At 43.2% G+C, this 25,437-nt stretch overlaps 1 protein-coding gene across 1 annotated transcript in view; it reads left to right on the top strand.

Annotated features, from left to right (window-relative positions):
- Positions 1–25,437, top strand: part of LOC103187011 (adenylate cyclase type 1) — a 129,555-nt gene that overhangs the window by 78,824 nt on the left and 25,294 nt on the right. The window contains exons 12-14 of the mRNA XM_042332456.1: positions 5,220–5,309; positions 6,623–6,879; positions 7,989–8,115. Of these exons, the coding sequence (XP_042188390.1) occupies positions 5,220–5,309; positions 6,623–6,879; positions 7,989–8,115 (474 nt within the window). The remainder of the gene's footprint in view (positions 1–5,219; positions 5,310–6,622; positions 6,880–7,988; positions 8,116–25,437) is intronic.

Below are 25,437 nucleotides of genomic sequence, written 5' to 3'. Positions count from 1 at the left end.
CTTAACATCAATTTTCATTTACAAAGGATGTACAACATAGAAATGGGCCACTTGACCCAACCAGTCCATGCTGGTATTTATACTCTACATGAGTATCCATCCATTCCTCACTCCCTCCATACGCTTCTATTCCCTTCTCTATCATGTGAAAGCCTATCTCCCTCTTAAATGGATCTACACTACCTGATTGAATCACCGTTCCACAATGTCACTACCCTCTGCATGAAGCAGTTTGCCTTAATTCTCTTTTAGATCATCTAGTCGCTATCTATACTTGTGCCCTCTGGTTACAGATTACCCAGCCAGTGGAAGCAGCCTAATTATGCCTACCTTATCGACCCCTTTTATAATTTTAAACACCTCTACTAAGTTTCCCTTAAATTTTTAATCTTTAGTGAAAAAAGACCTAACCAATGAGGTGTATCCTGATAGTAGTAACCTGCCAGCTCTGATATCATCTTAGAAAATGTACACTGTATTCTTATATATCTATATCCTTCTTATAGTATGGTAACCAGAATGAGACACAGTATTCCAAATGTGATCTAACCAGTAATATAATTGTTAATGTTGCAGTATTAACTAAGGTAGCGCAACAAAAAAAATGATTGAGACTGAATTTTCTGCATGGATATTCCATGTTTCACTCGGACTCGCCAGGCTTCGACTCCGAGAAAATCTTGAGTTGGAGCCAAAGTCTTGCAGGGCAGCATGACATACAGACAATTTCCTGGAGACAGTGCAGCTCATCACACAAGCCTTTGTTTTAAACTCTTACACTGTTAAGCACCAAAAATAGTTTGAACCACACTTATTTTCTTCCAATAGGTAAGGCAAGTGCAATCATAAGCAATGTACAACAGTGAAATAATATTGCTTGTTAGTAGATTCATGGTTTCATCATCAAATCCTTAGTTATTTGTTTCTGGTACACTACAATAAAACACAAAACCACTCAAGGATTCAACATTTTTCATTATCTGAGCTGTAAGACCATTGTCCTAAAATTTAGATGATGCAGAATTTTCTTCAAATCAATTTCAACTTAGAAGCTAGATTTTCCATAGTTCTTGAAAGGAATTTGAAGGCAATGGTTGAGACTATTTCAGTTGTCTGGTCCCTTTATAATCTTAAACCTTTAACTCACAGTCATCGTTTAGTCCCATCATTTCAATTAAGGATAAGAAGACCTCATTTTAGTTCTACATCATAACGCCTTAGGCTAAGGACTGTCTTGTAGCCCTTAGTTGTACCTTTCTACCATTATACTTTTGGACATATGGATGCAAAAACTGAGCACATTCCTCCAAGAGTAACATTTTATTTGAGGTTTTTTTTAATCCATTGACATGATTCTTTAAGTAAACTCCAGTTGTCAGTGTTATGATTCGAAAACTCATTTTGACTCGGTGGTGTGAAGCAGCACTTAAAATGTATTTTTGGAATATCAGAATTAAAACCAAGGAGGCAGAGATAGCTTTCATTGCTAGTTTGGAGAGAAAAGTTACCCCCACCCTGCAGTCCTTCACTTGACTATATCATGCCTGTCATATGATCTATTGAATAGGACATTTTTCCATGAAGCATTTCATATGAAATAACAAAAGGAAATAATATTAACTCTATAATAATTCTATATACTTTTTTTAAAAGGAGTTACCTACAGGGGTATGGGGAATGGGCAGGTAAATGGGACAGAAAGGATATCTCTGAAAAGAACCGGCACAGACATGATGGGGACTAAGTGGCCTTCTTCTGTGTCGTAAATTTCTATGGTTCTAAATTTCTCAGAGTCTAAAGACCTTTTCAGCTTAAAGTGTAAATTTAGTATTTTAAACTTTTTGAGACTGTGATTTAATACAGAATCCATTCTGTGTTGAAATTTGAAAAATACTTATTCTGGGATTTCCTTTAACTCCTGTTGATATTGTCAAAGTTGATGCTGTGAGCTCTATTTGCATTGGGATTTCATGCTAGTAATCATTACATGCAGGGTTGCAGAATTGCCTGAGAAACATATTAAACTTTGGGTAATAGCATATGTGTTTAGAACAGGTTGTGCTTGTGGCTAATTCGAAATATGTATTTAAAACAATTTACAGTTACGAATCCTCTTCATGTTGCCAGTTTAAAAATGATAGCAGTTTTACAAACAGTAGTGCTTTGTATTATAACCATTTCTGTACCTATAATTCTTAGAAAATATGTCCTGTTATTTTTTTAAAAAAGCTACTGAAACAAATCTCATATAATACACTTTTAAATGTATTTGCTGTTTGCTTAGAGTTTTTAGTGTAACCTGAGCTAATCAAACTGGAGCCATGGAGTCAATCATCTTTGACATTTTCAGATGCTTGCAGGATCACCAAAACTGCCTGAGGCTTCAAGTCACTAAAGTATAGTCTTAGATGTAAAGATGCTCTTTGGACCTGAAGTCAAGAACAAACTAAAATTCTTGAAATGAACAGGTCTGTCAGCACCTGAAAATGAAAGTTAAGGTGATGATTTAGATATACCCCTTAACCAGCATTGAACTACTGTCTTCTGCTTTCTCTTGATCTTAACATTTGGGAACTGACATCATGAAATGAGTACCTAAATTTCTCCATCCCTCTCGTCCACTGTAATATTTATCCCTCTGAGCACCTAGTCCCCACTCTGCTAATTTCATTTCTAACAACGACATCAAATGTTTTGACAATTATGTTTTCATTATGGGCACAACAACAACAGCAAAATTACATTTGGAAAAGTGCTTTCACGTCAGGAGGACATCCCAAAGCGCTGAACAGTCGAGGATCAGGATCTGAGCTTGGGGTGGGGAGCAGGGTTGGGGTGAGGGAAGGACAGAGAGGTAGGACGGCGGCTGAAGGGATGGTTGAAAAGGAGGGTCTTGAGTGGTGCGTTGAAGGAGGCAACAGAGAGAGCAAGGTGAAGGGATTGTGGGATGGAGTTCCAAAGGGTGGGGGCAGAGAGGCTGAAAGCCTGGCTGCTGATGGTAAGGCGGGTTGGGCGGGAGACATTCAGCAGGCTGGAGCCTGATGAACAGAGGGAGCGAAAAAGGTTGATAGGGAGTCAGCAGGTCAGAGATGTAGGAGTGGGCAAGGCTTTGGGTGGCCTTGAAAGTAAGGACGAGGATTTTGAACTCAATCCTCTGAGGGATGGAGAGTCAGTGGAGCCGGGCGAGAGTGGGGACGATAGGGTCACGGAGCCTGGTGCGAGAGAGGACACGAGCTGCAGAGTTCTGGATGATCTGCAGGTTGTGGAGGGAAGAGTTGGGGAGGCCGATAAGGAGGGAGTTTCTGTCGTCGAACTTTGAGGTGACGAATGCGTGTATGAGGGTTTTGGTGGCCTGAGGAGTGAGGCAGTGGCAGAGTCGGGCATTGTTGAGGAGGTGGGGGAAGGCAGAGTGGGTCATGGCATGATATGGGGAGAAAGACAGTTGAGGATCGAACAAAGATTTGAATGTGGCTGGATGAGCAATAATATGATTTCTATTTCCTATCTCTCTAAACAACATGACTACAGCATCGAGCGCAAACCATCACCAAAGTTAATAGCTGCTGGAACTCTTTCCTCTCATTGCTTCCAATCTGATTGTTTCTGTATCAAACACTTTTCACCTCTATCATCTCTAAACGATGCACTGATAGTTCTATCATGGCAGACCCATTGGCTTCCTTGTACCTGCCTATCAAACCCATTTCTAATTCAATCACTCACCCCTTGGCATATTTTGCTCACCTAAATCAGTGACTCTTTTCATGGTTCTCACCAGTTTGACAATTTCAGATTTCTTGCTACAAAAAATATTCTATTGTATGAAGATTTCAGAAGTTGGTTAATGTATACTCCTCCTCACCATGGATATCCTGTCTCTCTCCACTCCCACCCCTCAGCAGAGTGGTTTCCATGCCTTTGAATTCTTTGAACTAGCATTCTGAATCCAGTGTTTCTCTTTTTTGCTCGGCTGAACTTTATCATCACTATAAATAAACTTTAACTTCAAGTGATTCCTCCAGATTGAAGGTTTTGTCATATCTAGGGATTCCGACTTTGCAAATTTCAATTTTACACAGGCTTGGATGCTTATCTCCCTACACCCCACTCCCCACAATTCAGAGGAAAATATTCTGTATTATAACAATAAATATGCTTATGTTTTCCCATGTGACTGCATAGTTAATGTTCAAGCCAAAGTTGACATCTGCTTGGCTCCAGATATAGTTGTATTTGCCCATAACAAATCTCATGAATATGTAGCAAATATTGCAGACACTTAAGTAGGAACTGTACCAGTGTATACAAAACATACATTCTTTCTGGAAAATAAGTTGCTTCTGTCCTTACTTTTATAAAGTATCATTTGAACATAACATTCAACATTCTCAACATGTACAAAAATATCTAAATAATTACAGTTGTGAAGGGCAATGAACTAATGTTTCAGGCAATATTTTATCATGCTCCAAAAAATATTTCTTTCAAATAGTACCATGGGATCTTTAATGTCCACCTGAACAGGCAGACGGAGTGTAACATCTCATCTGAAGACGATACCTCCAACAATGGAGTACACCTCCAGCAATGCATTGGAGTCTCGGCTTAAACTATATTGAACAGGCTGTCTGCAATTAATATGCACCTGACATTTTGCACATTTGAAAACTTCCCTCTAACTCAAAATATGTTTTGGAGGTTTTATTTCTTCTTTGGTTTAAATTTGCAAATTGCATCCTTAGGTTCAGTGAGAATATAATATGTGACTGAAAGGAATTTGTCCACATGTGCTTCTTCAATGCATCTCTGTTACACTCGACCACAGGAAAACTAATCCCATTGAATAGACATTAGAAGAAATATTTTAACAGCTTTTACATTCCCTGTGCATATATATATTAAATTGAATGTAAGCCATTCAACTGGATAAGCACAAAACCATTTGAACATCTAGGTTGTCAGCATGGATAGGCTACAGATATTATCCTGACTAAAAAAAAGTATAATAACGTGAACTTTTGAATTTTAGGTAATTGGTAAAATATTGCCTGATGTGGGATTTAGCTACTAAATTGTTTACTAGCTTTTCTACACTGTTATTGTAATGAGCAATAAATATATATTACAGCACTAAGCAAATCAAGCTAGGAATTATCAAGATCGTTATTGAAATGTCACACAGGTTTGTTCAGTAAAATAAGAACCTGTTATCTCTTTAGTGTTTTCCAGGGTGCCTGACGATACAAATTCGAACAATTATCTGTGTCTTCATAGTGGTCTTAACTTACTCTGTGGCCCAGGGATGTGTGGTAAGCAAGTGCCATGATATACAATACAGTTTACATTTATATAACACCTTCCATATCTGGAGGATCTTCAATGAGGGGAGGGAAGGAACAAGTTGGATCACTCTGGGATGCAGGTCTAGAGAACAAGACCAGAATCTCTGAATGCTCACCTGTGATTTTTTTTTGGTTTTTGTCAGTTGGGTGCCGGACACATACGGAAACCCATCACCAGGCTTAAGAATATCCAAACCAAACTGAGAATTCAATGCATCTCACCTACACATGAAAATCCCAGAGATAGATTGTTGGAAAGGAATGTGCATTCTCTCTCCCTGGAGGGACATATCCTGCTTACCCAATTCCGGAAAGTATAAGGCGCAGGTTGGCAAGACCCAAGGTTTGGGGACCCCAGAGTGTGTGTTGGATTACTGCTGGACTCTAACCAGCTAAAACCACATAGCTTGCTATTGATAGCACTCTTTGGCAAGCTTTCCTGCTGCTTGTCTAGCTAGGATCACTCAGTGACTGGTTTGCCACTCCAAGTCTTGCCGACGAGCCAGGCTTGTACTGTCATTATCAGTGACCTGGAGGAGAACTCACTTACCTTCCCCCACTCCCCGAAAGAGGATAGTCACAAGTTCATTATTTGACATCCGACAAGCGCAGGTTTGAACCTTCACTAGATGGTAGGTATCAGGAACTCCCTGTGAGCTTCCCAGTGGGCCACACTGCTCAGCATGAAATGTGTGAGAGCATTACCACCATCTTCCTGTCTGGAGCTCAGGCACACGTCCCTTCCCCTTGAGCGACGGTCCAACCAATTGAAAGTGTGCAGTTTAAGCAGCAGCTACTTGCCTCTCTGCAAACCAATCAAGGTGGATTCCAGGAACTGTGTATACAAATGTATTTCCACAAACTGGGACTCTAGGTAATGCCTTGCAGCAGCTATTGCCCCAAGCCTCAGAGATTCCTCATCAGCTATCTGGCAGACATCTGCCTTCATCCTGATGGGCGAACCTTTACAGGACAGCTTGTGACATGCTAGTAACTTTGATGTTCTCGAGATACAATCCAGTTCCGCGTACCAGGCTTACTCAGCACTAGCTGCTTAATCCAAGTCCTCATGCGAGGGGCTTTGGCAAATAGGTATGGTTGCTGTGAAGCAAACTAGCCTGTGAATGGTAAGGAGGATAGGACAGGGGATATAAGCAGGCCAATGTTCATTGAGTGAAGGGAACAATTGGGTTGATAGGGTTATAGAAGGTCACAGAAATAGGTTATACTAAATATATTGCAGAAAGGAATGCTAATGCTTATTATTGTGTCTTGTACAGGTCGGCTGTATGCCTTGGATATGGACTAACAACTCCAGCAGTTCTATTGTTATCATTGACCCGGATGGCGTAAATAAAACAATGCCTGAAAAGCCCTGTGAAACTGCCCATTACTCTTTTCTCGCTTGTGTTGTTGGAACACTAAGTCTCGCAATATTCTTGCGCATATCTTCATTGCCAAAAATGATTCTGCTCCTCCTTGTCACAATATTATACATAACTGTTCTTGAGATTAGCGGATACAGAAGAGCAGTGGGGTAAGTGTCACCATATTCTGGTGTCAAAGCTCAACATGCAAATAATAGTTTGCTTGGGTGAAGTTCCAGAATCATAGAAATATAGAAACATACAATGCACTTTGGCACATTTTTTTTATTGGTATTTGGTCTTCCATCCATCATAATCCCAAGCCAATTGGTGTCTATGAAACTATACTGAAGAAGAATGAGATATAAATCAAAATCTCTTCTCTTCACTCTCGTGTATTCTCAAACTTCAGATAAAAGTGGAACTTGTCTTCTGTCTAATTAATATGGTTTTATATAATGGGCAGTTACATTAATTAAACTGTAAGAGAAACAAAAGCACAATTCACGATAGCACTCTGTAGTTTAAACAGTTGCTCATAATAGTGGAGTCCCATAGCTCAGTGGTTAGAGCACTCGCCTCGCAAGTGAGAGACTTGGGTTTGATTCCCAGCAGGGTGAAACTTTGGGCAAGTTTCCTTACTCCACACGCCTGATAATAATCCTTCAAGAAAAAAAACAATAATAAATTGGTCACTTCAATCCACGACTGTTTGTGGGACACTGCTGTGCGCAATTGGCTGCCGCGTTTCGCCTACAAGTATACACTCAATTCACTTTACAGTATATTCTGTGAAGCGCTTTGGATGTCTAGAAGATGTGAAAAACGCTATATCAAATGCAAGGATTATTATTTTAATGTCAATTTATAGTGTTTAAATAAGGTATAATCTGTAAAACTAATACGATTTTGCTTTCTCTAATGCAAAACAAAATACATTTCTAGATATAAGTATACTCGACATATTAGCTCATTATTTTAAGTATAATGTGCTAAACTTTCACCGTATCTTATCCTGTAAGAATATTTTGTGATAAAATCTACGATTGCACAGAATTGTAAAAATTCTTAAATTCATTCTTAATTTGGAAGCCATTTTTTCACAGTTATTAAAAAGAACTGGCTTTTAACTGTGTAATCTTACAAGATTATGTACTTGTTTGGGCTTATTGATTGCATGTTGATTTTTTGAACATACTGAAATACATTAATCATTTGTACACAAGTTTGGTTAACAGTAAAAAACTAAATGATGTTCTTTCTGTGCTCTTCTCTGAAGGGGTGGCTCATTTTACATACGAGGATACGAACCGATTTTGGCAATCTTACTCTTCACTTGTGCACTGGCCCTTCATTCCAGACAGCTGGACCTGAAGTTACGATTAGACTACCTCTGGGCTGCGCAGGTAGGCTGTAAACATTTGCACATGTTTTAATTTGACAGAATAAGATTAACAAAGACAAAGATGAACAATAATTTTTGAGCTGCTGAAGTGTAGATTTCAAAGTTGGCAATGTGGGAATGGGTGAATGTTATACTGGATGTTTGTACTGGATTGATTTTAAGGAGCTTCTCAGCCTCCACCGACACAGTGCGGACATGGCGCTGGACGGTCAGGGATTTTGACCCGAGAAGGTTTGGGATTGGGGAGGATAGGAGGGCAGGGCGCGTAGGACTAGGATAGTGCCCGAAGGTGAGGTCGAAGAGAAGGGTCTTGAGACCTGCCTTGAAGGAGGCAAGGAAGGGATTGAGGCAAAGGGACTGTGGGATGGAGTTCCAAAGGGTGGCAGTAGAGAGGCTGAAACATTGCAATTGTTTGAATTGTTGTTACTGTTATTACCCTTGTAAACAGCAGAACCAGCAAAAAAAATCTCTATAATGGTTTAATGGAATTACAGTTACTAATTAAGAATTTTTATTCCTGTACTGACTGTTTGTGCTAAGTGACTTTATACAGGATGCAGTGATGATGATCCGTATTATTGCCCACATTACCAGATGCTGTGAATTTAGACTACTTCCTCAACTATCGGCATTTATTAACTATTGCAAGTCCTTTGCAAAGTGACGCCAATGCACAACACATGAGTTAGTGGTGACCCGATGACACAGAAATTGTCTATTTCTTTAGCACGGGAAGCCAGCTAGTCAGAATCAGAAGCAGGCTGGTTTGTACGGGTTCAGATTAAACCCACACTCGAAGCAAAGCAGCATTATACTATAACAGGTTGTTCCAGTAATTCATAAAATATTTTATTTTTGTATCTGTAAATTATTTTGGAACTTTGAGCTCACAGTCTAGAATGACACTCCATTGCAGTGCCCTGGGCAAAATCACCCAGTTAAAATAAATTACTTATTTCATGGCTCTTTATGGAACATTGTTGTGTGCAAAATGTTGCTACATATCACAGTAAAATGTTGTGAAGCGCTTTGAGATGTCCAAATGACACAATAAGGTGTTGTATCAAATGCAAGGATTATTATTAATATTTCTAGTTTAACACAAATTTCAATTAAATTTGAGGTACTTCTTAACAGATTTCTTCATCTGAATTAATTCAGAAGGCATCTGGTGAAGTAGCATTCAGCTGCTGCTTCAAGACTTAAAATCATACTTTTGATTGACTCCCAAAATAAAGCTGAGGTTGTCATTCTTCTTAATAGACACGAAGAGGACGTGGGAATGTGGAAGTGGGGGTTAATGAATTGTGATAGTTCAGGATAGAGTGTAAATGTGTAGCATTTCATAATGCTTTCAGTAAAATAATTATTACATTGAACGTATTATGAAACACACAGTTTCACCCTAAGTCTCAGAAATTTAATATTTTTGATAGAGGCCGCACTCCCGGATTTCAGATTTCTTCCTCTATCCTCGGCGAAAGCAACAACAACAACCAGATTACATTTGTATAGCGCATTTCACGTCGGGAGGACGTCCCAAGGCGTTCATAATATATCAATTGCATGACCGTAGCCTATTTTGTAAGGACGTAGACTCATTAGATAAAGACAGAATGAGAGGCACATAGAGAATAAACCACAGAATGTCATGATAAGGATGAAGAAGGGCACATAAATGGGAAATGATGGATAAAAAGTCCCGCAGCTTAGTGGTTAGAGCACTTGCCTCTCTAACGAGAGGATTTGGGTTTGATTCCCAGGCAGGACAAAATGCCAGGTTTCCTTACTCCACACAACTTTGTTTACCGAGCAGTAAGTAGGTACCTGGTTGTTAGTCGATTGGCACATCACTTTTCCAGGGGTAATAATTCCTTCGAAAAAAATAATAATAATTTGGTCTCTCAGTCCATCACTGTTTATAGGACACAGCTATGAGAATTGACTGCCCTGTTTCGGCCACAAAATGTACAATCAATATACTTTAAAGTGTATTCTGTGAAGAGTTTTGAGATGTGTTGAAGACGTGATAAGGCGCTATATCAAATGCAAGGATTATTATTTATTATTATAAAAAGGTTCAAAGAGACATAGAGATGAACAGGAGACAGACTCATTTGCAAAAATGAATTATATTGATACTTCCTGCCAAGCATTCACTGCTACACACATTTGTTCCTATATAAAACTTCTTTCTGCTTGATGGACTACTTCACAAGTATACGATTTACGAGTGGTGTACACAAGACTGGGTATGAATTTGATTATAATATATAGGTATAGCTTTTGTGTAGTTTCATAAAGTTGAAAATAAAACTGTAGAGGCAATGAGTTGTGCAGTGGTATCATTTGTTCATCTAATTTGGTACTTCCAGCTCAGGATCGGAGATACAAATATCCAGCCCGGACTGAAGGGATAAAAGTCTCCATTCTTATACTGTGTGAAATATGTTGAAAGCAATCACCACAGTGGAGAAGTGGAAATACAATACAATTTATACTTAAATACTGCCCCTCAAGTGGGAAGGACGTCCCAAACTGTTTGACAATTCTAGCTGGGCACTGGAACTGAGGGTAAAATGATGCATGTATGCCACAAGTGAGAGACTCAATAGGGTGTACCCATGCAACCATCAGGAGTATTTATCATCAGGGATGGATTAAGAGGGTTTTGCAGTTCATCATCTACCAAATTATTATGCTTGCACAAAAATGCACAAAAAATCAAATAATACATTTCTTAATTAAATTATTCCATCCAAAGCAATTGTTCAAGATAGAATGTGTTTGACTATTTCCTGAGATGCCTTGATTCAGTTTTGCCAACACCACAACTTTCGCAGTGGTTCCAGGTAGCGTGCGATTGCCATGAAGACTGTGAATGATACCATTTGGGGAGGGGAGTTATTTATATTAAAAAAATTAAGAATAAAAGCACAGGATCTACTGTTCGATTGTATTTTATATAAAGATGATGATGTGCTCCCTGTGGCTTGAATGAAATTGGTTTCTAATTTGACAGGGAACTAAAGTGCGACGATTTGAATTGGAACATCAGTGGACGGATAAGCACATCTTAAATTGGAATTGAGCTACTTGATGGAATATAAAAGACTCGTGTTTGCTTTCATTTTAATGAAATGTTATTCAGAACACTAAGTGGCTGCCTACTATTTTTTACCAAGTGGTTTGTTTTCTATTTGTGTCTTGTTTCACCGGGTGCTAAATGGGAGTTCAGAGAACACTGCAGTACTGGGCCAAAGCTGTGGGAGTTGAAGCACTCTAATTTTTGGTGGTACAAATATAGTAAAACAAAACTGGTGATTTCTTTGCAAATAATGGAGACCTTTAAATATCGGTGGACATTTGAGAGGAAAATTAGGATTATTTATTTAAAAGTACATTTTAGTCAATAATTACTTCAATTATACTCCAGTGTGTGCTATATATTCTTATGCCATTTGTGTGTTTTTTATCAATAAAAAGTCTTAGGAGAAGATACATGGTGTATAATGTATAGTTTTGTATTGCGATGCAATACAAATCAAATAGATTTACAGATTCTATTGCTGTGCTATATAATGTTATTACCCTCAGCTACAAATCCCTCTCATGAGCGTCCTTTACCATTCCTGCCTGTTTCTTTTGTTTTTTTTCACAATAAATAACTGAACCTGGCAACAATGATTTATGTTAGGTGGTGTAATATTGAGCTGAAGCAAGGTTTAAAACAAATTGCTTATAAAAGCACAGTCACTGCACTTCACAGTAAAATCCTGTGAAGCATTTTGAGACGTCTCAATTACATGATAAGGCACTGTATTAAGTGAAAGGATTATTATTATCTCTCTATGCCCTTACTGCTCACCAAGTCTGTGTTCTTCTCCACCCTCTGAAAATCCCTCCCTCCACCCCTGTAGCTTGCCTCCTCTCTATTTGTCTTTTATAGCCACTTAGAAATGTACATTTTCATCTATGCTTATTGGACAGTTTGCCGATGGGGTTGGCGATGGGGGGTGGGGGGCAGGGGAGGCACAGAGTTCATTGAATTAGAGATTAAATGGTGCACTCTGTGGCACGTCCTTTCCCATATATGAAGCGGGTGGGGACAAAGCGCTGCAATTGAGCCACTTTGGCTTGGTGAGGAAAGTTCAAGCAACAATTTAGTTCAAAGTTAGTTTATTAGTGTTACTGGAGCTTTCCTCTCACTCTCCATGTTCTCAGCAAGCCAAAGTTCTTCAGTGTAAATCAACATTCAGCTGGTTGTTTGCAGTAAATCAATAAATTGTGTAATTTCTTACACTGGCAGTGTCTGTGATTGAAACTCTTGTATGTGATAAAAGGTTCTGATTCTCCATAAATTTTCCCATCATGTCAAAACAGAAGCAACAATAATAAGGCAAAAGGGATCCAGGGGCTATATTGCCAAATTGGTGGCATTCAGATCTCCAGATGTCCATACTCAATCTGTACAGTGCTCTGGTTAGGCTGTTCGACCCTGAGCTGTTCTTTCTCCCTCATATCCGCGCCACAACTGGCACTGCCTTCCATCACCTCCGGAATATCGCCAGACTACGGCACTACCTCACCGCTCACGCTGCTGAAACTCTGGTCCACGCTTTTATCACCTCAAGGCTGGACTATGGGAACTCTCTCCTCGCCGGCCTTCCCGGCACCTCCCTCCACAAGCTGCAGGTCATTCGGAACTCTGCAACTCGTGTACTGTCCCGCACCAGGCTTCGCAACCACATCACTCCCATCCTCGCTCGCCTCCACTGGCTCCCCATCCCCCAGAGGATCGAATTCAAGATCCTCATCCTCACCTACAAGGCCATTCATGGCCTTGCCCCCTCCTACCACTCCGACCTACTATTCCCCTACCTACCTGCCCGTACCCTCCGTTCCTCTGGCTCCGGTCTGCTCCACATCCCCCGCCCCAACCGCCCTACCATCGGTGGTCGGGCCTTCAGCCTCTCAGCCCCGAGGCTCTGGAACTCTATCCCCCAGTGCCTTCGCCGCCTCCTCCCTTTCCTCCTTCAAGGCCGGTCTCAAGACCTTTCTCTTTGACTGTGCCTTCAGCTCCCCTCTTGACTCTTTACCCCCTCCTCACTCCCTCCCTTCCCTCCCCTCACCCTGACCATTTCCCCCCTGCTTGGGTCCTGACCCAACTGTACAGCGCCTTGGGACGTCCTCCCGACGTGAAAGGCGCTCAATAAATGGAATCTTGTTGTTGTTGTTGTACTTAGAAGATTGTGTAGATTCTGGTCACTGCACTGTAAAAGTAAGGGGGTTGCTCAGGTCTCAGAGGCAGTGCAGGGGGGAATAACAAATAATAATAATATTAATAATTCTTGCTTTTTATATAGAGCCTTATCACGACTTTGAGATATTTCAAAGAGTTTCACAGTATATACTGTAAAGTGAATTAACTGTATATATTTGTGGGTGAAATGAGGATGGTCCCGAGTGTTAGAAAATTCAGTCTTGAAAAGAGATGTCTCAGAGGAAACTTTATAGAGGTATATATGATTTTAAATGGGATTGAGAAAGTAAACTGGGAACAATACTTCTGAATGCATCAAGGCAGCAGAACAAGTGGGTATTGGTTTAGAATTGCAAAGAGCAATTTCAGAACAGACACTGGAAGTTTTTCTTTACATAGGGATAACTAATGACTGAAACAAATTGCCAGGAAGGGTAGTTGAGACCTGTAGCTGTAATGCATCAGCATTGTGCGATTGCCCTGCCATTGCTATTGTACAAGCGTATTAAATCTTAATGTTTTTTTTGCTGTACACTTAAGTCCTTTTTTCATCCTAGAACTTTTCCCATTTTCATTCAACTTCTATTTCCAACCCCTATTTTTATGGTCAATGTGTTTTAGCATCAGTTTGGGCTTCATTGAATTATACTTACTATATTCTGCCCATTCATCTATTTATAAATATCTGCTTGGAAACGTTTGCACTGTTCGCCATCATTCACACCTCCATGTTTTGAATTGATTGAAAATATGGATATCTTCTTTTCGGTATACAGCACCAGTTATTGGGGGAGCCTGAGAACACCCCTTTCACATTGACTCCCTGACATGTACCCTCCAGCCAATTCCCTATCTTGTTTGAAAACGAGTGAGAGGATCTTGAAATCGATCCGTTCGGTGATTGGGAGCCAGTGGAGCCTGGCAAGGACTGGTGTGATGGGGTATGGAGTTTTTTATGGGTTTCAACAGCTCCCCACCCCCTCTCCATTTACCACCTTCAGATTAAATCAAATAACTCAATTAGTTTAGCATAAAGTTAAGAAGGGGCCAACAAAGAATTTATATATTTTTCTCTATTTCACAAAAAAGAATGTCACATCTCACTCCAACTGCGTTCCCATTATGACCTGAACTGTTAAGTACCCCAGTGAACATGTCACCTGGATTCCTTCTCCAGTGTTGCCAACGTTATGACTATATTAGGTTGAAAAAGCTGTTTTAATTTGAGAATGGAACATTTTAATGATGCAAATGGACCATGATGCAAATTAGACCATCTGTGCCTCCGGAACGATCGCTGAAAATTATTTTGTTTTGACTAGGAGAGTGGGAATTTCAGCTCTCCTATGTAGATAAACATTAAAAAAGTAAAATTAAACAAACCAAAATAGCCCAGAGCCTAATATAGGGCAAAATATTTACAAAAAAATTGCTTGCTTCAGGGTGACAAACAACAACAACTTGGATTTATATAGTGCCCTTCACGCCAGACGGCGTCTCAGAGCACTTCACAGTAACGGATCCTGGGACCGAGCCAGGGGGAGGGGGAGAAAGGTGACTAAAGGCGCGGTCGAAGAGAAAGGTCTTCAGCAGAGAACTGAAAATAGGAAGAGAGGGAGCGAGGCGAAGGGAGTGAGGAAGGGAATTCCAGAGCCTCGGGGCATAGTGGCTGAAGGCACGGCCGCCGAGGGTGGAGCGGAGGACTCGGGGATGAGGAGGACGCCAGACCTGGAGGAACAAAGGCAATGGGTACTGTTTTGAGGAGAGAGGAGGTCAGAGAGGTAGGGGGGTGCAGAGGAGTGGAGGTATTTGAATACAAGGGTGAGGATCTTCAAGTTGATCCTCTCTGGGATAAGGAGCCAGTGCTGTCTGGCAAGCAGTGGGGTAATCGGGGAGCGGAGTTTGGTGCGGGTGAGAATGTGAGCGGCAGAGTTTTGAATGATCTGGATTTTATGGGTGGTAGTGGATGGGAGACCGGTGAGGAGGGCGTTAGAGTAGTCCAGCCGAGAGGTGACAAAGGCATGGACCAGCGTTTAAGCGGCTTTCGGAGAGAGGTATTGGCGGAGGCGGGCGATGCGTCGGAGGTGGAAGAAGGCGGTGAGGGACTGAATATGGGGGAGGAAGGATAATTGGGGGTCAAACCCGACGCCTAGGTTGCGTACGGGTTCGGAGAGTTTTAGGGGGAGGTCGGGTAGGTGGAGGAGGTGAGAGCCATGAGATTTTAGACATTGACGAGAGCCAAAGAGTATGGCTTCCATCTTGTCAACATTCAGCTGAAGGAAGTTTGCACTCATCGAGCCCCTGAGATCTGACAGGTAGGCTGATAGAACATCAGGGGACTGGGGGTCGCAAAGAGAGGTGGAAAAATAGAGTTGGATGTCGTCCGCATACATGTGGAAATGTACCCCATGTCTGTGGATGACATCTCCAAGAGGGAGCATGTAGATCAGAAAGAGGAGGGGGCCAAGGATGTATCCCTGGGGTACTCCGCAGGTGACCGGGTGAGAGCGGGAGGAGGAGCCGTTTGTGTAGATGTACTGCTGGCGGTTTGTGAGGTAGGATTCGAACCAGGCGAGTGCAGTCCACTGAGGTGGATGACGGAGGAAAGGTGGTGGAGGAGGATGGAGTGATCGACCATGTCGAACGCCGTGGAGAGGTCCAGGAGGACAAGGAAGCAGAGGGAGCCCTGGTAATAGATAGAGAGGATGTCGTTTGTGACTTTCACAAGCACAGTCTCTGTACTGTGGGCAGGGCGGAAACCGGACTGGAGGGGTTCGAAGAGGGAGTGGGAGGAGAGGTGTGCGCGAAGTTGATTGGTAACAACGCGTTCTAGGACTTTTGCGAGGAAGGGCAGGTTAGAAATAGGGCGATAGTGACTGGGGTTTGAGGGATCTAAGGAAGGTTTCTTGAGGGGGTGATGACAGCAGTTTTGAGGGGGGCAGGGACTGATCCGGAGGAGAGGGACTGGTTGATGACGTCAACCAGTAGTGGGCAGAGGAGGGGGAGCTGGGTGACCAGCAAGTTGGTGGGGAGGGGTTCGACGCAGCAGATGGTGGGTTTCATGGAGGTCATGGTGGGTGAGAGGGAGGAGGGAGAGATGGGGAGGAAGGAATGTAGGATGGGGGTGGTGATAGGAGCAGATGATGGTGAGGATGAGGGGGACAGAGAGGGGACGGTGGTGGGTGACAAGAGGCAGGTGGATGAGGCTGCCTGGCGGATGTTGTGAATTTTAGATGAAAAGAAGTCCATGACCTCCTCGCACTTGGCATTTGATATGAAGACTGAGGAGACCTGAGGGGGGTGCGGAGGAGGTAATGGGTGGTGACAAAAAGGATTTTAGGGTTGTGTTTAGCCTCCAACACGATGTTGTAGAAGTAGTTTTTGTGCGTGTCAAAGAACGGCGGTAGCTGTGGAGATACTCCAGCCACAGTTGGCGGTGGACTGTCAGGCCAGTTTTCTGCCATCTGCGCTTGAGCAGACGGGTTTGGGTGTTTTGGCAGCGGAGATGGTTGTTGTACCAGAGGGATCGGGTGGGTTTGGAGATGGTCCTGGATTTCAGGGGGACGAGGGAGTTGAAGGTGGAGGAGAGGCGATCATGGAGCAGCTGGACAGCTGCTTCAGGATTTCTGCAGGTGGAAGGCCAGAGAGATAGGATGTTTGATGATGCGAGGGTCTTTGTGAGGGTCTCAGGGGATAGCCTTTTCCAAGGGCGGTAGAGGATGGTTGAGGGCTTGGTGGAGGAGAGAGGGATGTGGGAGGAGAAGGAGATCAGGAAGTGGTCCGAGATGGCCTTGTCCACTATGCTGAGGTCGGAAATGTCAAGGCCATGGGTGATAACGAGGTCAAGGCCATGACCACGTTATGGGTGTGTGAATTTATAAGAAAGGTTTAGGGAGGAGAGGAGGGCAGTGAAATTGGCAGAAGTAGTGCAAGGGGAGTTTAGGTGGAGGTTGAAATCATCCATTGTGAGCAGGCGCTCGGAGCAGAGGGACAGGGAAGAGAGGAGAGTAGAGATGTCTGTGTGGAAGGAGCTGGGGGGCTTAGGGGGATGGTAGACAAGGAGGATATTCAATGGGAGGGAGGGGTGGAAGAGAGTGAGGTGCTCGAAGGAGGGGAAGCAGCCAGAGGAGTAGGGGTTAAGATCAAAGGAGGCTTCGGAAATGAAGGCCACACCGCCACCGTGTGGGTTTGGACGGAGGGTGTGGTGGAAGGTGTAGCCTGGAGGAGAGGCTTCCACTAGGGGGACGGGGTCATTGGGGGAGAGCCAGGTTTCGGTGAGCCCAAGAATGTCAAGGTGTTTATCCAGGATGAGGTCATGGATGGTGAGGGCTTTGTTTGAGAAGGAACAGACGTTTTGGAGGAAAATGCGGGTGGGTTTGCAGGAGGGAGGGGAGGGAGGAGAGAGAGGAGAGTTTGATATGGAGAGGATTTTTGGGTGTACAGGAGAGATGGTTGTGGAGAGTAATGTGAGTGGAGAGCTGGGGAGGGTATGTATGAGGGAGGGGGCAGTTTTGTTTGCCTTAAGGAGGCAGTTTGAGCGGAGGGAGTGAATGATTGGACATGTGGGGTTGCTGCTGTGGGACAGCCAGTGCCGGGAGCCATGATGGACCTAGTGGAGGATGCCCAGGCTGGAGCAGAGGGAAGTGGTGATGGGGTCGAGGAGAGAGGGAAGGTGGGGAGGGGGATGGGAGAGAAGAACAGAGGGGGAATAGCGAACAGAGAGGGATAGGACGAGAGACATAGAGGGTGGTGGGAGGAGAGTCATTTAGAGTGATGGTGATTTAGAAACCTGAACTGGGTGGTGTAGGTCAACCCCTTCTGGTGTTCCTTAGATAAGAAATGGATCACGTTTAAGAATTCCACATTTACCCCATTGTTTTCTTGGCAGCCGACTTCAGACAAAAGTTTTTATTGCAATTCAAATAAATTCAGCAGAGTATCAGAAAGGGTGGAATGACTACTGGTTATGTGTTTGCTTCAATCATGAGCAAAACTGGGTCTTTCAACCTGCACATTTGTAATAAATAAAATCTCAGCGTGGCTGGCATCCCATTAACTGGCAGCAGAAGGCCACAATCGCAATCGGGAAATCCAACATCAAGGTCCAGCTTCATTCACTTCACCCTTGAAAATGGTGTTGGGGGGTTGACCTCAAGCCCATTAAAGTGCAGCACTCTAAGACACTGCACCGCGTGAAGGGTGCTTTATAAATGCAAGTTGTTTTTGTTGTAACTGTGATAAATATTAATAATAATAATCCTTGCATTTGATATAGCGCTTTCCACGTCGGGAGGACGTCCCAAAGCGCTTCACAGAACACACTGTAAAATGAGTTGACTGTATGTTTGTGGGCGAACGTGGCAGCCAATTGCGCACAGCAATGTCCCACAAACCGTCGGTAGATTGAAAATGACCAATTTGTTATTGTTTTGGTTTTGGAGGGATTATTGCATTTACTACAAATTCTGCCCACATCTCTTGCTCCCTTTCCTTCAACCCTACATCATTGTTAAAACTTTCAGCAATTCATGGCCTATTCTGCTGTATAGGCCATGTAGTATTCGAAATTTCACCTACTTTCAGCCTGTAAAAATATTGTGTTTTACTTGAGGGAAACCCGCAGGCAGTTGGTCGTGCCTACTATCCACCTAGTGAGGGCTCAAACCCGCACTTGTCAGATGTCAAACGACCAACTAGTGACTGTGCTCCTGGGCGGCGGGGGGCTGATGACGATGGAAGTAGGGTCTCCTTGGAGCTGACCTGCCTCCAAGGTGACATGTTTGGCAAGAAACTGTCAGAATTGATCCAGTCCTCTATGGTGGTCTCAGTAGTCCAATCCCTGAGCCAACTGGGTCCTCAGTATTCTAGGGCACAGGTAATGAAAGCACAGCCAGTCTGGCTCATCGACAGGACTTGGAAGGGCAGACCAGTCACTGGGGGCAAGAACTTTTCCCACTTAGATCCCATTAACCCTACAAGGTACAATTCTAACAGATATAGTGGTCCTAGCTGGACAAGGAGCAGGAAAGCTTGCCAGGCAGTGCCCTCAATGGCAAGCTATGCGATTTTAGCTGGTTAAACTCCAGCAGTACCCTAATGCACACTCTGGGGTTCCCAAGCCTTGGCTCTTGCCAACCTTCGTCTGATACTTTGGGGAATTTGTTTAGCATAATACAACCTTCCAGGGAAACAGTGCGTATTCCATTCCAATTAAATCATCTCTGGAGAGTCCTTGTATAAGTGAGAAGCATGTAACTCTGTTTGGTTTGTATACTCTTAAGCATGGTGATTGATTTCGGCATGTGACAAGACACCCGGCTGCCCGAAAATAGAAAAATTAAGGTTGTGCAACATTGCGGAAAATTCTTCCACTCCGTCTTAATTTGGAAGCCAGTTCTTTTTAAGAACTATGAAAAGCTGGTGTATAAATTAAGACTAACACAGAGGATTGTTGAGATGTGGGATACCCTGCAAGTAAGGTGGGAGAGGCAGAGTCCATTGTGCATAGTAGACTTGAAGGGGGATAAGACAGGACAGTGAAATTGAAAGTACAGCTTACTCTGAGAGCTGCTAAAGACTCGATGACCTTTTTGTGTGCTGTAAATCTGTATGATTCTATCACTGAATTTAAGAATTTTCCATAATTCTATGTGATCATTAAATTTTAAGGCAAATATTCTTACAGCATAAGTCTAGGTGGAATTTGGGACTTGTTATTCCAGGTAGGATGTTTATATAATTTAGATGCTAAGTAAAATTCAAATAGCACATCTTCATAGGAAAAACATCTGTCCACTGAGGCCCTCAAGAACTGTTCTTATTTGCTGGATAGTTACTTTGTGCAAAAAGGTCTTGGCAGACGAAAGGCTTGAATCCAATTTTTTAAATTGATCACTGTTTTACATTTCTGTGTTTTTGTTGATTTCCTGTTTGAACTTGAATGAACTTATACAGCTCGTTGTGAGACTACTGTAATTCCTCTTAACAGGTATGCAGAACTTTAAACTTCGGAATTGTGTTGGTTCAATGTGAAATTGTATTGAATGCACATAAACTGTGCAGTGTAGCCCCACATAATGCTGAGGATAACCTGCGTTGTTGGAGGTGCTTTACTGTGGATGAGATGTTCAACCAAGATTCCATCTGTCTCTTTGGATTGACTTTAAAGATCCCAAGTTTTTTTTTAATTTTGTTAGTTTTTTCCCTCACCCTAATGTATCCCAACAATTCTCCAGATAATATTGGTCATTCACTTTATGGCTGTTTGTGGGATATTACTGTGCACAAATTGGCTGCAGCGTTTTGCATATAAATATACAGTCACATCACTTTACAGTAAATCCTGTAAAGCACTTTGAGATGTCCTCCTTGATGCGAAAGACATTCTATCAAATGGAAGGATTATCTTTTATTTCTGTTCCTGATTGTGTAGAGCTGTGTTTTTGAGACACTAAATAGAATAGCAGTCTAACTCGAATTCAGTTAGGCAAACTTGAAGTATATATATATATGCACATATAGCATATGCATTTTCTTTTTTACTAAAATAGGAAATTTGGGACAGATGAATCAAACTTTTGTTCAACTTTTTCATCAAACAGAACAGTTTGGAAAATCTTTGAGTAGTCTAAATTCCTACAACATTCACTGCTGCATTCTCAGCTGACTGTTTTATGAACCTTTGTGAGCTAGATTGTATTTCACTTTTTTGATACATTTCAATTTTTAGAGGTAATTATCAGTGTACTTTTTAAATACCTTACACCAAACTAGTTACCTTTAGAGAAGCCTTTTGAGAGGTAGGATTGCACAATAAAATTGTCATACTGAACTGAGAGGGGGATAATTTTTCTGTGACTGAAATTTTAGCTTGGGGCTTTATGCAAGTGAAGTTCTTTACTTTACATACTGTTCCTTACCTGAGAGTATACTTGATAAAGTCACTTAATACAATGGGGAGGAGGGGGGGAGGGGGGAACAGTTTCCAGCACATTTATTCTTTACCTTAATAACTATACTCATTAATATTATAATTAATTATAAGTATAATTGTTATTAATATTATAATGTTAATTATAATATTATAATTTATTTATATTATAATTAACATTATAATATTAATGACTATACTCATTAATATTATAATGACAATCCCCAGCTCAGGTCCGTAACTGTCTGTCCAGTGCCTTGGGACATCCTCCTGACGTGAAAGGCGTTTTAGAAATATCATTTTGTTGTTGTTGTATACTCTCTCTCTCTCTCTCTCTCTTACACACACACACACACACACACACACAAACAAACACACACAATAGAGTATTAAATTGTGAGTTACAAGCTTTGGCTGCCCGAAAACTAGTTTGAAGAGCTAAAATACATTTAGTCAGCAATACACTTCTTTACCTAATTCATAGTGGTTTGCCAGATGAACCGCACATTTGGGAAAAATACAGGCAGATGTTGATAATCTTAAACGCTGAATGTGTCTGAAGGGCTCATCTGGAGGAAAAGGTGGCTATTTTTCTAAGAATGGAAAGAGGGCCCTTAGAGAGAGCACTTCAGAGTAGAAAACAAATACAACAGCTAAGCACATCTTCCAAGAGACTTAAAATAGACATTTCTTATATATGGTGCCAGTAGGTAAGACAGAAAGCTGAAGAACCTGTGAACCAGATTGTCTGGTTTCTCTCAGCACTCTGAGTACTGCCTACTCCCTCAAAGCCATAGCAATGAGAAAAAACATTCCTCCATAATACTTCATGACTGTGAGTTTACATTGAGATATTGTATATCACTAAGTGTTCAGGGAACATTTACAATGGCTGGCAACGTTGCAGCTATGTGTGAGTTGATATATTTCATACAGTTCTTTCAGTAAATTCACAGCCTAGCATATTTTGCTTGCAGATTCATTTATAACTAAAACACTGACACCACAAAGGGTCATGGCTACATTAGAGAGGTTCAGAGAAGAATGACCAAGATCCTCCTGGTATTCAAAGTACTAAATTATAAGGATAGGTAGATCTGACTATCAATTGGAGAGAAGAAAATGGAGAAGTGATTGGATACAGGACTTTGAAATGTTGAAAGGCCTGGATGGTGCAGGTTAAATTTGGGTCATTTAAATTAACCATTACACAACCGGCAGGTGTATGAGACTCCTGTCATTGTGACTAAACTGTTCCTCACATTTCTAGCTCTCACATTGATACTGACATTGAAAATAAAAATAAAGCTGCTCTTTTGGAGAGCTGAAGTATTAATCTTACTTTAATAAATTATCATTGTAAAATATTTGAAAATTTCAGCTGCATCTATTTTGCTACTTTTTGTGTGTTCTTTAATAATAATAATCCTTGCATTAGTATAGGGTCTTATCACATTAGTAAAATGTCTCAAAACACTTCACAGTATTTTGCTGTAAGGTTTAATGATTCTATTTATAGGCAAATATGACAATCAGTTTCAATTGCTGTGCACTACGTGTGGGTGCTTTGTGCAAGAAATACCATCGACATCACTTCCTTTGTGAAATGAAGTCAGTAGGTGTTCCTGTGTATAGTGAGTATTCATGGTGTACAAGAAATGACATGAGCAGTGTCCAGATGACCCCGATGTCAACCATTTGTTCACTATAGCAGGATTTGGATGGCACGATGTTGATTTTCAGGTAACAACAACAACAAAATTACATTTGTAAAGCGCCTTTCACGTCGGGAGGACGTCCCAAGACGCTTGACAGACAGAGTTACAGATCCAAGCTGGTGGTCGGGGTGGGGGAAGGTGGAAGGTAGGGAGGGAAGCAGGGAGATCGAAAGCACGGTCGAAGAGGAGGGTCTTGAGACAGGTCTTAAGATGGCAAAGGAGGGGTTGAGACGGAGGGACTGCGGGATCGAGTTCTAGAGAGTGGGGGCAGTGTGGTGGCAGGCCCACCCACCAATGGTGGGGTGAGTGAGGCGGGGGACATGAAGCAGGACATGAAGCCCCCCGGAGCCTGAGTTCCAGAGTGAGTGGACAGGATGATAGGGGGTTAGGAGGTCGCAGAGGTAGGGGGGAGCAAGGTCATGGAGGGCTTTCAAGGTGAGGATCAGGATCTTGAACTGTGTCCTCTGTGTGATGGGAAGCCAGTGGAGTCGGGCAAGGATAGGGGTGATAGGGTTGTGGAGCCAGGTGTGGGAGAGGACATTGGCTGCAGAGTTCTGGATGATCTGCAGTCTATGGAGGGAGGAGACCTGCGGTGTGAGACAGTGGTGGAGTCGGGCGATGAAACCTGAAACCTACCACCTGCTCCCTTGACCCCATCCCCACTCCACTCCTTATCTCTCAGCTCCACCTCTTTGCCCCACATATCACAGACATCGTCAACCTGTCCCTCTCCTCTGGCTCTATTCCCATTCCCTTAAAAACTGCCATCATCACTCCCACCTTAAAAAAACCCTCCCTTGATGCGTCGCAGCTATCAAGCTACCGGCCCATCTCCAACCTCCCCTTCCTATCCAAGGTCCTGGAACGAGTTGTCGCCTCCCAGCTGCGCTCTTTCCTCTCCAACCATTCACTATTCGAACCCCTTCAATCGGGTTTCCGTGCTGCCCATAGCACAGAAACTGCCCGGGTCAAGGTCACCAATGACATCCTGACCATCTCAGGGCTCCCTCTGCCTCCTCGTCCTCCTCGACCTATCGGCAGCATTCGATACGGTCGACCACGCTATCCTCCTCCACCGCTTGTCCTCCCACCTAAACCTTCAAGGCCCTGTCCTTGAGTGGTTTAGGTCATACCTCTCTCACCGTCTTCACTTTGTCTCCACAAATGGTTTTTCCTCCACCCCCCGTACTGTCTCATGCGGTGTCCCTCAAGGCTCTGTCCTCGGTCCCCTCCTCTTCACCCTCTATATGCTCGCCCTGTGGTGACATCATCCGCAGACATGGGGTTAACTTCCACATGTATGCGGATGACACCCAACTCTACCTTTCCTCCTCTACTCTCAACTCCACGACCACCGATGTCCTGACAGCTGCCTGTCCGACATCGAGTCCTGAACGAGAGATAACTTTCTCCAGCTCAACGTGCGAAAAACTGAGGCCCTCCTGATTGGCTCACGTCAGCGCCTCCGCACCTCAGGCGCCGACACCATCAGCGTCCAAGGCTGCACTCTCCACCTCTCAAAGCCAGTCAGGAACCTCGGCGTTCTGTTCGACCCTGAGCTGTCCTTTCTCCCTCATATCCGCACCACAACTGGCACCGCCTTCCATCACCTCCGGAACATCGCCAGACTACGGCACTACCTCACCCCTCACGCTGCTGAAACTCTGGTCCACGCCTTTATCACCTCAAGGCTGGACTATGGGAACTCTCTCCTCGCCGGCCTTCCCGGCACCTCCCTCCACAAGCTGCAGGTCATTCAGAACTCTGCAGCTCGTGTACTGTCCCGCACCAGACTTCGGGACCACATCACTCCCACCCTCGCTCGCCTCCACTGGCTCCCCATCCCCCAGAGGATCGAATTCAAGATCCTCATCCTCACCTACAAGGCCATTCATGGCCTCGCTCCCTCCTACCTCTCCGACCTACTATCCCCCTACCTACCTGCCCGTACCCTCCGTTCCTCTGGCTCCGGTCTGCTCCACATCCCCCGCCCCAACCGCCCTACCATCGGTGGTCGGGCCTTCAGCCTCTCAGCCCCGAGGCTCTAGAACTCTATCCCCAGTGCCTTCACCGCCTCCTCCCTTTCCTCCTTCAAGGTCGGTCTCAAGACCTTTCTCTTTGACCGTGCCTTCAGCTCCCCTCTCGACTCTCTTCCCCCTCCTCGCTCCCTCCCTTCCCTCCCCTCACCCTGACCATTTCCCCCCTGCTCGGGTCCTGACCCAACTGTACAGCGCCTTGGGACGTCCTCCCGACGTGAAAGGCGCTCAATAAATGGAATCTTGTTGTTGTTGTTGTTGTTGTTGTGGAGGGGGGAAGGCAGACTGGGTCATGGCATGAATGTGGCATAGAAAGGATAGTTGAGGGTCAAACAAGATGCTAAGGTTCCGGACTGGCTTAGTGAGGTGGAGTGTG

This window comes from Callorhinchus milii, unplaced genomic scaffold (genome assembly GCF_018977255.1).
Source record: "Callorhinchus milii isolate IMCB2004 unplaced genomic scaffold, IMCB_Cmil_1.0 Scaffold2, whole genome shotgun sequence".
Taxonomy (NCBI): domain Eukaryota; kingdom Metazoa; phylum Chordata; class Chondrichthyes; order Chimaeriformes; family Callorhinchidae; genus Callorhinchus; species Callorhinchus milii.
This window is presented reverse-complemented; position numbering and strand designations above follow the sequence as displayed.